The 14,947-nt window shown below is 30.0% G+C and overlaps 1 protein-coding gene across 1 annotated transcript; it reads left to right on the plus strand.

Moving 5' to 3' along the window:
- The first annotated feature begins 9,771 nt into the window (after positions 1-9,771).
- Positions 9,772-14,516, plus strand: LOC131661917 (jasmonate-induced oxygenase 2-like). The gene is made up of 3 exons (XM_058931577.1): positions 9,772-10,359; positions 10,507-10,837; positions 13,880-14,516. Exons 1-3 carry the CDS (start codon positions 9,854-9,856, stop codon positions 14,126-14,128), a joined length of 1,086 nt encoding a protein of 361 aa, XP_058787560.1. The 5' UTR covers positions 9,772-9,853; the 3' UTR covers positions 14,129-14,516.
- The last annotated feature ends 431 nt before the right edge of the window (positions 14,517-14,947 follow it).

Here is a 14,947-nt window from a genome sequence, read left to right on the forward strand (position 1 = left end):
ACCTCAATCACATCCTTCTTCACCACATTCCAACCAGATTTAAAAATTTTGGCATTAAATCCATCAATATCAGGTGCTTTATTATCTCCCATATTCTTTACTGCATTCCAAATGTTTAATGTGAAAAGTTTAGAGTTTTTATTTTTGGCGGTTTTTATAAGCTTACATGTCTTTAAGAAATGAAAAGAAAAAAATTATGAATTTAAAACTTCTAATAGTAAAAATACGTCTAATATATAGTGTCATAAATTCAAGGGTTAAATATACTTTTGGTCCCTATAAAAATAAATGACATGTTTTGGTCCCTACAAAATTGTTATACAAGTAATTTTAATCCATACTATTAAACTAATGTGTATTTTAGAATGATAATTTTGCAAATATATTTAGAACGTTTTAAAAAAATTCTTGAAAAAAAGAACTCAAAATTTTATTTGTAAGTTGATAGTTTTATTATTTTTATCATTATCTTTTAAAATTTAAAATATTCATATATAATTCTTCCCTTTCTAAAAAATTAAAAATAATTAAATAATTTTTAAATTTTTAGAAAATAACAGAAACTAAAACTGCATACAATAAACATTTTTAAGAATTAAAATATGTCATTTTTTTAATAAGGACTAAAAATAAAATTTTATATATATATATATATATATATATATATATATATATATATATATATATATATATATATATATATATATATATATATATATATAAATTCAATAATCCTATGCATCAGTTATGGTTATCATATCATAGTCATGGCAATAAAGCTCCTATGAATTGAAAGGAACTTTCTTTCTTATCCCAAAATTAAACATGTTATTTAAAGTATACGGCTTTCATATCCATACATACGTACAGAAACATCTACCAATTTTGCCGACACATCACAACCAACAATTTTCCTAACAAATTTGGGTATATACCCAATTATTTAACATCTTCAAGCAAGACAAAACCAGGTCCACATATCAAATTAGGGTAGCCAAACAACGTTGTGCTTTAATTTGGATGCATGAATCAAACACCAATGGTTATGTTAGTTCTGGCTTCTCTTAAAGTTGTCCCTCTTCTTTTCATGCATGCCAACTATTGCATATGTTTTCATGGTTTAAGAGTTTGATAAGGTTCAATGTATGAGATTAATTTGAGTGGTTTTTGCCATGTGATCACCCAAATGGAGATTACGTTGGTTAATTAGTTTGAGAAGTACATGTGAATATGTGATTAATCACAAGTCAATTCGGTTTTTGAGTATATTTAAAGGGAAAGAATGGTCACTTGTCCTTGTGTAATTGTTTGGACAAATAGTCATATGTGTACTTGGAGGAAAACATGATATGGTGGCTGAAAAATAATGGTTCATATATAGTTTTCGTATTATTCGATTAATCATGTTTTGAGCCACTCTAACTAAAAAACTTGTCTCGTGATTAAGATAAATATTAAATACTTTAAGTTTATTAAAAATATTATTTAACTTTTTTTAATAAATAATAACTTTTTAAATAAATTTAACGGTTAAATATGTTTTAGGTCCCTGTAAATATCCCAAAATATTGTTTTCGTCCCTCTAATATTTTTGTTCAATTAATGGTTCCTCTAATATTTTCTATCCCTATTATGCATTATTCATGCTGTCAATTCCACTTAACAGACGTTTATGTGGACAATGACTTGGCATTTTTTTTAATTAAACTGTCAGCCAGTATTTTCCACGTGTGTAATCAAATTACCAACATAAATGTTCACAGTCCTTTGCCATAAACGTTATTGCTTTCTTCTTCCCCAAATCCGTTACCATTTTCCTGTTCTAGGGTTCATAATTTCTCCTTGCTCAGCCAGAAAATCAAAGTCATACAAAGTACGTAACATTCGTCTTCTTCGCTCAATATTCACTGATGTCTTATTCCAGAACCTCGACTTCAAATCCCATGAACAGTGGATCGTCTTCTATTCACGGCGGACGAGGAAGGAAGTGTGAATGTGAAGCACGAATGGTTTCATACATTTGCAAGAACGGTCGAAAGAAAAGTAGGCTCTTCTAGAGGTGTCCATTTTAAAAGAGTGGAGATACCTACGATTTATTTATATAGGACGAAGATCTGGCTGAAGACGACGGTGTTGGTGTCAAATCGGTAGATGTCAATAAGCTAAAGGAATTGGAGACTGTTGAATTGATGAGAGAGTTGTATCAAGCTTCCAAGAAGAAGAACATGAAGCTGCAAGGGAAGTTGAAATCAGAGGCATGGACTGGAAAAATCAAGTTGATGCTTTTGTTGGTTTATCTTCTGATTAATGTTTACCTACTATGCAAATGTAATTGTTGAAAAACATCAGTAATGTAATCATTGTGTCATTGGCAATGTAGAAACTCTGTTATGGTGTAAGATTTTGGTGTAAGATTGTGTTATAATAAGATTTTGTAAGATTTTGTTATGCTTAATGAATTCTTGTTTATGTTCTTCATGCTAAAATAAGCTTTAAATTATAAAGTCTGTTTGGAATGTGGACATAGTTTACACTAAATTGACATTTTTAAAGCAGTGACATTATAACTAAGAATTCAACAATAGTGCTCAAAATGACATTATAGGTTTATCATTTAATCCAAAACAGGTCCATTAAATGGACTGGGATTGTACATTGACCAAATAAGAAAGTTTGCAACTTAAGACCTAAAGGAATTACAAGCATCTGCCAAAAGTTTGCAGCAAACATAGATTGTAACTGGATCATAGTTATACATAGTTTTCAACACCAAAAAACAACACAGATATCTAAATAGTTTCCTCATTGAGTCAAGTTTTTTTGAATGTCTTCCCAGCTTTTGATACCCTTCTTGACTGGTGGCTCAGAAGCATCACCTTCAAGGATCACAACTGGATCATCAACCTTTTTTCTTGGTCCCTTGATGTTTTTAGTCTTCACAATCTTAAGTCTCTCACTCTTTCTAGTCTTCACATGGCCCTCACTTTTGCTAGATTTCACCTTAGCACCTGACCCCTCACTCTTTCTAGTCTGCATCTCGCCCTCACTTTTGCTAGACCGCGCCTTAGCACCTGGCCCCTCACTCTCACTGGTATGCACATCAGTATGATGTACATAGTTCCTCCTTTCCTCTTTTAGAGCTACCACCTAAAAATACATACCACATCTGTAACCATAGTCAATACCAGAAGTAAATTACAAAAAAAAATGTAACAACATTAAGTAATTATAGTAACCATAGTCACTTACAGGATCTTTGAAAGCTGGTTTCACATGAGATTTTTTTACTTTTGGTACAGACCCAAAAAAATTTTTTGGTTCAGATTTATGTGCAACCTAATTTTTTATAGGACTTAGGTTAACATTCAGTGGTGGAATGTCAAGGACAATCCCTTCCTCATTGTTTATATCATTGAGAATTGCATCCAAAACATCTTGATCGATTTCATCAAGGTATTGTCTTCTATCTGGGTTTGGTGCAGAATCACTAGGTGGAACTTCATGATTTACTTGCACAGGTGGAACTTCATTATGAGCTTCAGCTTCTACTTCAGGATTTACTTGCACAGGTGGAACCCATCAGTGTGAGCTTCACCATGTCCCCGTACAGATGCTTGACTTGGTGCCTTCACATGAGCCCCTTACCCTTTTTATTGAGTGACCCTTTTGGTCTACCCTGAAAACAATTACAACAGACCAATCATATTATGCAATTTGTTTTACACATACAATATACCAATCATATTATGAAAACAAAACACTAACCTTTTTTGGCTTTGGTTTAGGAAGCTCAGTTCCAGTTTGACTTGCTTGTGTGGGAAGCTCAATTGTATTGACATTTGGGTTGCTATGTAGAACAATTTGTTTGTTCTTCTTACATGTTTTTTTGTTATGACCATATTACATGCATATCTTGCACCTATGAGTAGTGTTAGATCTTCTCCACCTGGTTGCATTTGATTCATCAGGATCCCTTCTTCTAAGTTTTTTGGGTCTGCCTGGGCCTCTTTTGAACATTGGAGGGAAAATGACTGGATCATTTGTTTTAGGCCACTTGTTTTAACCATTCAAAGGGGTGATGCCATCCTCATAACACTTGACATAAGTTGATTTGTGATAATACTGATGTACATAATCAATGGGATCATCTACTTTCTTATGGATGGCAGAAATGGCATGTCTACGTGGTATGACAATCAGATCCCAAAAATTACATGAACAAGTATGCTTAGCCAAGTCTACTACAAAACTATCAGTAAACATTACATGTGTAACTTGGAAGGTCAATTGTCATGCATAAGTTGTTTTCCAACTGACACTCATTTCAATCTCTTTATCCAACCTCCTAAGTGGTTTAGACATGATTCTACCCTTAAGATAATATATCTCATAATCAAGTTATTTAATCTACCTTTTGTTGATATTATCAGAAACACCAACTACATTCACAAAGGTTTTCAAGGAGCAGAGTAATAAACTAGCTCTACGAGTCTTTAATTTATGTCTCAAAAACCTCCCAAAAACTATAGGTAAGTAATGATCATTTGAATCTCTCTTAGTAGCAATCAATAAAATTTCTGCATATTTTTTTAGGATTGCATCCATCTAATCTTATAAATGGTTTACGTGCAATTGTATAAGCCTTATTACAATCATTAAGGGTCTGTTTGGGAGTTTGGAGGGAAATGGAAGAGAGGGCTTTGAGAAAATGGAAGGAATGAGTGAAAAGAATTGAAGGATTTTGGTTGGAAGAGTTTTCGAGGGTTTGCTTTTATTCATAACACCAAAAACTCTCTAATTTGGGTGAACTCAAAATTTGTATTAAAGGAATGTTTTTGCAGGGCTTACATAAATTTCCAAATATATTTATGTTATAGTATTATAAAAATTAAAAATATAGTAATGACTAACACTCATTTATCATTTTATACAAAACCATTTTCTAAAAATGTTAAATATTTTTCTATATTTAAAAAAAAAAATTGTTTTCGGAAGCATTCTCTTCTCATCCTCTCTAATCTCTAGAACAAAGCCTAAAACAAGTATAACACCATCCAAATATTGGTGGCAAACCAAAACTATAGGACATTTAATATTTAATTAAGGGTTAATACTACTTTATCCCCCTGCGATATAAGCGAGATTCGGTTTACTCCCCTCTCAAAAAAAAAAACTTATTGGACAAACCTTGCAAAATAAAGATTCCATCAAATTTGACCCTGATCAATTTTTTTGGCCAAAATTCTTGGAATCTTGCATTCATGGCATTTTTGGGAGTGCTGACTGTACAACACATAAGCAATGTGGCACAGTCAGCACTGCCACGTGGAATTTAATTTTTTTTTTTTAAAAAAATTTATTGATTTTTTAAAAAAATTTTTTATATTTTTTTTGTTGATTTTTTTTTTAAATAAAAAATTATTATTTTTTTTACGTTTTTAAAAAATATTTTTCCAATTTTTAAAATTTAATATTTTTTTCCAATTTTTTTTAATTATTATTTAAAATTTATTTATATTATATATAAATTCGCAGGTATTTTTAAATCCGCAGGTATTGTCAAATCCGTAGGTGAATCCGCAGGTATTGTCAAATTCGCAGGTAAATCCGCATGTATTTTTAAAGGTAAATCCGTAGGTAATTTTAAATTCGTAGGTAAATCCGCAAGTAAATCCGTATGTAAATCCGCATATATTGTCAAATCCGTAGGTAAATCTGCAGGTATTTTTAAATCCGTAAGTAAATCCGCAGGTATTGTCAAATTCGTAGGTAAATCCGCAGGAATTGTCAAACTCACAGGTATTTTTAAAGGTAAATCCCCAGGTATTGTCAAATTTGTAGGTAAATTTGCAGGTATTGTCAAATCGGTAGGTGAATCCGCAGGTATTGTCAAATTCGCAGGTAAATCCGCGGGTATTGTCAAATCCGTAGGTGAATCCGCAGGTACTGTCAAATATTTTTTAAAAACGTAAAAAAAAATTAATTTTTTTAAAAAATAATATTAAATTTTTTTTAAAAAAAATAATAAATTTTTTTAAAAAAAAAACAACAAAAAATTAAAAAAACAAATTAAATTCCACGTGGCAGTGCTGACTATGCCACATTGCTTATGTACTGTACAGTCAGCACTACCAAAAATGTCATGTAAGCAAGATTCTAAGAATCTTGGTCCAAAAAATGGATCAGGGTCAAATTTGATGGAATTTTTATTTTTCAAGGTTTGTCCAATAAGTTTTTTTTTAGAGGGGGGTAAACTGAATCTCGCCTATATGGCAGGAGGGTAAAGTAGTATTAACCCTTTAATTAAAAAGTATTTTCAAAAAAAATCCTCAATTCAACACCAGATGACTATGGTAAATTTTATTGCTTGCAAAAATTCCCTTCTCGAACAACTTTTCTAACAAGCTTCCTAGCCTTAAATCTAACTTGAGATTCGACATGTTATGTTTAACAGAAATGATATTCTTACACCTGCACCGTATGTACGAACGACATTGTTCATGTACGGACGAATACTATTCATGTACGGACGGATACTATTCATGTACAGACGCTTATTTTTAATACCTGGATATGCATTAACCAACTTTATTACTGCATTAACCAAGTTTTACACTGCATTAACCAAGTTTGGTGACTGCTAAAAAATATTTTTAATACCTTGATGTTGCATTAACCAACTTTATTACTGAACTAACCAAGTTTTTACACTGCATTAACCAAGTTTGGTGACTTCTAAAAATTATTTTTAATACCGATGTTGCATTAACCAACTTCATTACTGAATTAACCAAGTTTTTACACTACATTAACCAAATTTAGTGACTACTGTAAAGTACTATTGGATGTAAGTATTGGTGTAACAATTGGGTGTATGAGTATCATTATCCTATGCTTAAATATTACATCTTTGAACTTCGTAAGTGTGGATAACTTCATTTCAATCTTAAATATGAAATTCTTAGTCACGATATCTTCTTCATTATACCTAATCATAGTAGACATGTCTTCACTACTATTTTACTTTAATATTCATCTTCTATATATGTGTCTCCCATCTCTAGAGTAGTAAAACCACATGGTAGTGGTGGTGACGACTCACTGTTAGTTCCACAAAATGATTTCATAGCACCATCAACATATTTGAGTTATCAGTTTGACCTTCATCTCAAAAGTTGTGAAACCAACTTCAAACATAACCATAATCTTTTCCTCACTATCATTACAATGCATACCTCTAACTAATTCATCACTCGAGTCCTCTCCTATACCATCACTTAAGTGATTACCATCATCAATACCAAAAGCAGTTCCCTTATTGTTCTTTCTAACCTAATCAATCATTAGAGTTTTTTATAAATAGTTTCAGTCCAAATCATATTTCTACTTCACGCTTGTTGTATTTCAGCATGCTTTGACATGCATCGCCATTATTTTTTAATGACTTTAGATCTTCATCTTAAATTTCACTCTTGTATTTTCACCATAATTTAACTACTTCTTCTAAAAACTAGGAATTTATTCCCTTTAATAGGCCACAAGCCTCAAAATAGGACTAGAAGTCAAAACCTTGACCATTATAGACATACATCTCACCATATTCGTTGTACCTTAACTTTGGACCTTTTACAAATATAAAATAAAATATTAAATGTTACTAATAAAAGAAACATTATAGTGTAATTACCATATAAAATGCAATACATTGCACATACAAATAAAAATACAATTCACCTAAATATGAATAACATTAAACAATAATACACAAAAATACTATGAAATATAAAATACACACTATGATACAATTAATACGATAATTATTTTGTACATACAAATACAACACAATATAACTAGAGCTATCAACATGGACTCGACCCATCGGGCTGACCCATAAGCCCTACAATTTAGCGCGGGCCGGGCTGCAAAATACCTTAAAAAACACGACCCTGTCTTTTTGGGCCAGTCCACCAGGCCTATGTTTTTTATGGACTGGGCCGGGCCGGGCCAAGCCGGCTTCGGACTGGCCCATTAAAAAAAGATTTTGGTAAATTTTGGAGAAAAAAGATTGAGATAAGATATGATTTCATAAATGTGTTTTCAAGTGATAAAGAAAAATTAAAGAGGATGAAGATATATTTTCAAGATGATGTGATCAAGAAAATGGTTATGAGATGGAGAGAAAATTTGATAAGTATTAATGATAATATTAAGTTACTTTGTTCTTTTACATGAATGATTTTGTGGTATATATATATATATATATATATATATATATATATATATATATATATATATATATATATATAAATATTTTAAACATCACTTATATACGTTCATGATGACTCTCTACTTATGTTGTGTTGCATTTATCCATTACATCCTTTTTATAAAATTATAATATTGAAATATGGGCCGGTCTGACCATTGGGCCATACGGGCTTTTGAAAAATGGGACGGACTCATTTTATATGGTCCATTAAGCAATCGGGTCGAGCCAACCCATTTAAACACATTGGTCCACCAGACCGAAGCGGGCCAGCCCATTTGACAGCTCTAAATATAACCTAAATATGAATGATATTGAGAATATGAAATATGAACTAATACCATGAAGTACAAGATACACACTAATACACAATCAAATGGCAAGTTAAAGAAAAGTTAAACACAGGCACACATTTCTTTGAGTTTTATAATTGAATAAAATCATCATTTCTTTTACTCATATATTATTATCAATTTAATATAATATAATTAAATACAATCTATACTATAATTTTTTTAAAGAAATAAATACTATAAGAAATGTAACTAACTATAGTCATCAATTTCAATTTGAAGAAGAAACCCAAGCCACTCGTATACTATTAATAGAAAATGACATAATCTACGGACCACTTCGAGAACAACCCTTGTGGCTATTAATTTATATATTTTTTTAAACTAATAGTTCATTCAATTGTTATAATATTATAACTGTAATAATATTTTTTTAAAGGTATTTAAATATAGGGTCTTGCTAACCAGTGCACTCAAGACAATGGTTAAGCATTTTAAAAAAAGAAAAAATTTATAAAAAATTTAATATTTCAATTTTTATGACATTAAATACGTTGATTACCGAGATAAATTTAATATTTTAAATTCTTAATCATTGTTCTGAGGACACTAATTAGTTTTTCCATAAATATATTATTCTTTTATCTAAACTACATGAAAGAAAACACAACGCACCCACTTGCGCAATTCAACATAAAATAAAACAATCAATTACAATACAACGTACTCACTCAACTACATACTTTTATAAAATCATGTGTCACTTGCATAGCTTCATTTGATTTCATACTTTTCAAAAGAAAATTAATTTCTCACATATTGCACGTTTTTTTTGCTTCCATAATCCATCCTATGACCCTACCTCTTTTTCTTCTTTTAACTTCCACCATATTTATCGACCTCATCCCCATCTATCCACCTCTTTTTGTACTTTATCATAAATTTTCTATGCTAAAATCCAATTTTTAAATTTTCTATCACACACACAAGTGGCCCTATAGTATTTTAATTAACTAATATCATAGCACACAATTTAAGACAATAATTTTTAATTGTCATAAAATCTTACATTCACACAGTCGACATTAAAAAACCGTCTGATCAAAATCAAACATTTGAAAAATATAGAACGTTTGATTGAGATGAACGGTTGATATAATCGACTGAGTGAATATGTAGAATTAATTAATTATTCTCCACTATATATTGATTGATACATGATGTATATTTAGTATATGAACCTTAGAAACCAAATCCAAAAACAACAACCTAGTGGTAACACTAGCTATTAGCAATGTTGAAAAGCCAAACAGAATGGCCAGAGCCAATAATAAGAGTTCAATCTTTATCCGAAGGATGCATAGATTCAATCCCTGATAGGTATATCAAGCCTCCAACTGATAGGCCATTTGTAAACTCTTCTTCTTCTTATGATGATGATATCAATATCCCTATCATCGATCTTCGAGGTTTATACGGTCACGATTTCGATGTTCAAGCTTCGATAATGAAGCAAATCTCCGACGCTTGTCGTGATTGGGGTTTCTTCCAAATCATAAACCATGGAGTGAGTCCTGATTTGATGGACAAAGCTAGAGAAACATGGCGCGAATTCTTTCACATGCCTATGGAGGTTAAACAACAATATGCAAACTCTCCAACAACTTATGAAGGGTATGGAAGTAGACTTGGTGTTGAGAAAGGTGCTATTCTTGATTGGAGTGATTACTACTTTATGCACTATCTTCCTTTTGCAATTAAGGATTACAATAAATGGCCTGCCTCTCCTCCGTCTTGCAGGTAATTTATTTATCATATCTCTTGAAAACTCTTCCGTCCGAATCTTCATAACACTGGACTATGTGTCTGGATGTGAATATTCAGACGGAAGCGTTTTGTTTAGTTTGATATAAATATAGTTGTAATTATTTTGAATAATATGAGCAGGGACGTGTTTGATGAATACGGTGAAGAATTAGTGAAGCTAAGTGGGAGATTAATGAAGATTTTATCGAAAAATCTTGGATTAGAAGAAAAAGTGTTGGAGAATGCATTTGGGGGAGAAGAGATAGGGGCATGCATGAGAGTGAATTTTTATCCAAAATGTCCAAGGCCAGAATTGACATTAGGATTATCATCACACTCAGACCCAGGAGGGATGACTATGTTGCTACCTGATGATCAAGTGGCAGGGCTTCAAGTTAGAAAATTTGATAATTGGATTACGGTCAATCCTGCTAAACATGCCTTCATCGTCAACATTGGTGACCAAATACAGGTAAATTTTAATGTTTTAAAATAGTTTTTTTTTCTATATTAAATTATATCCTAGCTATTTTACTTGGCTAGGATTCATGATGATTTTATATACTATTCTGACCACGTGGAGAGACACATGGGGAGTTTGGTTGTTTTTTATTATTAGTGTTTAAACATTTAATAATGGATACACATGCCTTTTATTAATATACACATGCCTTTTGAGTAGGATGCTTTTGGAAATTGAGAAAATTTATTTATTCTTAAAGATCAAATCTATAGTAGTACTTTAAAGTTTTACTAGATATTGTTGTCTTAAAGACAAAATTAATTCAAATTTTGATTTATTTTAAAATAAATAAGTAAATAATGTATGTTGAGTATTATATCATCAAAATATTAGCGTAATCTAGTGTTCATTTTATTTAATCAAGTGAGATACTTAATTTAATAACAATTTATTTTAGAAAGTGAAACATGTAATGTCTTTTTTTTTTTAATTTTAATAGTATTAATTTAATTAATTAAAATACTATAGGTCCATAATAAATAAATTAAATTTTTAATCATTTCTTTTGTTATAAACTTATTGGTCAACAAAGTATTATTTAGTTAAATATTCTCTCCGTTTCAAATGAGTGTCACCTAGAAAAAATTTATTTTAAAATGAATGTCATTCTCATTTTTTAATATAAAAATGATTATTATTTTTTCAATTGTCTCCTTTAATTATTATTCTTTATACTATTTCTAATATATTAATAAGGTTAATTTGATAAAAGTGTACTGTTTTAGGACACTATTATTATATTTTTTAATATATGTGTAAAAACTTTAAAAACACTTATTTTAAAATAGGGAGAAGAGAGTATGTTAGAAGAGGGGTATTCTGACCAGAGTTTGATTTGGAATTGAATCATGGCCGCCACATTAGTATTTGGAATAATTTGTCATACAAAATAATGAACATAAAAAGCATAGATCAAAATAGAGATGGTTAGAATAAAATTACAGTGAAGATAAAATTTATTTTTTAATTGATCTACTTGATTGATTTTACATACATGTTATATCATTTAAATAGAAACATCCTACTAATTTACTAACTTATATCATTTATATAAAAACATCCTACTAGTTTACTAACTTTAACTTTTAGTTAGTAACGACATACACTTTAATTGGTTTTTTTTTTTAAATTATTTCCTATAAAGATTAAAAAAACATTTAAAATTAGAAAATTTTAAAAAATTGTAACTCTAATTAAATTAAAAAATTAAAAAATAAAAGATATAAAAATCCACGTGGATTAAAAAATAATAAAAAAAAGGGTTAATAGTAATTCACCTCCCTGAAATGTTAGCGAATTTTGTTTTTGCCCTTTCCTATCCTTTGACAACGGTTTTTTCAAAAAAACCGTTGCCAAAACCTGCCTTTGGCAACGGTGGGGGTAAACCAAAACACGCTCATTTTACAGGGAGTAAACTACTGTTAACCCTAAAATAAATAAATCACATGTGGATTGCCATGCTGAAAATATAAGAGAATCTTTGAAGACATGTGGCATCTAAGGGGGCTATCGAAGAAATTTAGACAAGATAAAGATGGTTTTAGGCTAAAAACAAAAGTCACAAATATAACAGGGGATTTGAAAACAAAACTAGCAATCACATATACAAATAAGAGTGAAAAAAGACTGTGCAGTGATGGGCTTTGACAAGTCTAAGCTTGTTCTGCTTAAAAATAAATTAAGTTTAAGTTTTGTCTATAATATATGTATTTTAAAGTTTGAGTTTGGCTTCTTCAAATACTTGATTGATTTGTTAGCCTATTTAAAAACTTAATTTATTTAGACAAAAATAATATGTAATTTAAATAATGTTTAATTAGACTAATAAATTAAAATATCAATTAAATTAAAAATTTGTTTGTATTAACTTATCTGAAGCTACCTATTAGTATAAATTTTGTGAGAATATATATTTGAAAAAATTTATAAAAAATAACTTATAATATTTTTCATAACGTATTTTCAGCTTATTTTCTTAAATTTTCTAAAATAACTATATTTTAATTTAAAGTATAAAATAAAATATAATAAATTATTTATATTTATTTATAAAAGCTGGTTTGATATGTTTGAAAGCTATTTTTATAGACTAGAATCTAGTATTTTTATACTAAATAAGTTTATTAAAAAGTCTAAATCTTTTCTATTTAAATGAAAAAACTTGGCTAGGTCAATGTGTGTAAGTTAGGTAAAACTTGGCTTAGGTCAGTGTGTGTAAGTTAGGTACTAGGCTAATGTTAGTTGGTCTAATCTTTGCAACTAGTTATGATCACATATAAAATTAGTCCTAATCACATAAGAAATTAGCTATAACCTTCTAATCTCTTATAACTTCTAATTTCTAAAATTGAATTACAACACAATAAAGTTCCACTAAAATCAAGGACAATGAATCTTTAGAGCATCCACATTTATGTCATTTAAATTGGTGATTTAAATAGACCTCACTTACTTAAAACATTCATACTATATTAAGTTTTATTAGTCTCAAAATATTTTTAAAACATTCATACCATTCACTTAAAACTCTAAATTGAGTCGCATTAGTCTCAAAATATACTCCAGCTCATTGGATAAAACAGAAAAAATTTCCACCTGTCCCACAAAACTACGGTGCTTGTGGATCTCACAACTTGCATCACCGCCATTATTATCATTTTAAGAGCATGCAAACTGGAAAATCACATAGAATTTAAAATTTGTCTCGGTTAAATTATAATCATATAGAATCTTATAAAATATCTGTCACAATCAAAACGTAATTAAATATAACTTTTATTTGTTGTGTTATGTTCAAACTACGACTAATTTATTCGGAGTCTCAAAAAAAATTTAAAACGGCTATGAGTATTGTATAGGTGTATAGGTTACACTTTGATAAAATATGAGTACAGTAACTAATTAATTCTCTTAAGCGATATCAATAATCTTTTTTGTATTTTAGATTAATTTATAAATGGTTAATTTGTTTGTTTATAATTTGACAAACAGGTTCTAAGCAATGCAATGTACAAGAGTGTGGAGCACAGAGTGATTGTAAATCCAGACAAAGAAAGAGTTTCTCTTGCTTTCTTCTATAACCCCAAAAGTGATATCCCCATTGAGCCATTAAAACAGCTTATAACTCCTGAAACACCTGCACTCTATCCACCAATGACCTTTGATGAATACAGACTCTTCATTAGAACGAATGGACCTCGTGGCAAATCTCAAGTTGAATCCATGAAATCTCCTAGATAATATAATAATCATCATGCTCAAACACATTTCTATATATATTATTCATAAAATTGCACATTAATTAATAAACTATATAGTAAAAAAAAAGATATACATGTTTTCATCTTAGGCTTGAAATAATGGCCACTAAAGTTTGAATGATTTCCACTAAAGATTGTTTTTTTCCTAGCTAGGTGACTATTATAATTCGTCTCTGTCTCCAACTTCCCAACAGACGATTGTGGATTTGTGGTAATGATGAAATATACCATATTTTTTATTGTGTGGTACTATGAAAATAATTATTGAATTACATTATTTTTGTTTGCCACTTGTTTCTTGTTCTAAAGAATTCAAGTTTCATTTGTATTTATTGTAAGATCGCACTATTGTATAGTATATATGCACGTGATCGTGCTCTTGTTTTCTTATAAAAATAGTAGAAAGTTAAATTTATCTAATAAATATCATTGTACAAGTCTATAAGGATGGCTATAAGGTCCGTGAAGCATTCAATAACAATTAAAAACAGAAACAGATTTTTTATAAGCTGAAAATGAATTAAGAGATTTTTTCAATTACCTTCGTCAATTTGTTATAGATGCATGCCACCGGAAAACCGCTATTGTTACGCCACACAAATGTATGCTCCAAATCAGAATTAGGCACTATGTTCCTGGGGATTTGGTGCACCTATTGCAACTGTTCCTTCTTAACATCAGTTAACAAATCCGCTTCAAAGGTTAAGTTCCATGTCCACGTATGATCGACCCAGGCTCTAATTTATGCAATCTTCCCATTCGGTTATGTTAAAACCAAGAACAACTCCGAAAAAGTCAA

This window comes from Vicia villosa, linkage group LG3, assembly GCF_029867415.1.
Source record: "Vicia villosa cultivar HV-30 ecotype Madison, WI linkage group LG3, Vvil1.0, whole genome shotgun sequence".
In the NCBI taxonomy this organism is placed as follows: Eukaryota; Viridiplantae; Streptophyta; class Magnoliopsida; order Fabales; family Fabaceae; genus Vicia; species Vicia villosa.

What these genes read in the sequence shown, in the direction of transcription:
- LOC131661917 (XM_058931577.1), top strand. Translation starts at nt 9,854, where the DNA reads ATGTTGAAAAGCCAAACAGAATGGCCAGAGCCAATAATAAGAGTTCAA. An exon ending in GCCTCTCCTCCGTCTTGCAG is followed by an intron (nt 10,360 to 10,506) that starts GTAATTTATTTA and finishes TAATATGAGCAG; the next exon opens with GGACGTGTTTGATGAATACG. An exon ending in ACATTGGTGACCAAATACAG is followed by an intron (nt 10,838 to 13,879) that starts GTAAATTTTAAT and finishes TTTGACAAACAG; the next exon opens with GTTCTAAGCAATGCAATGTA.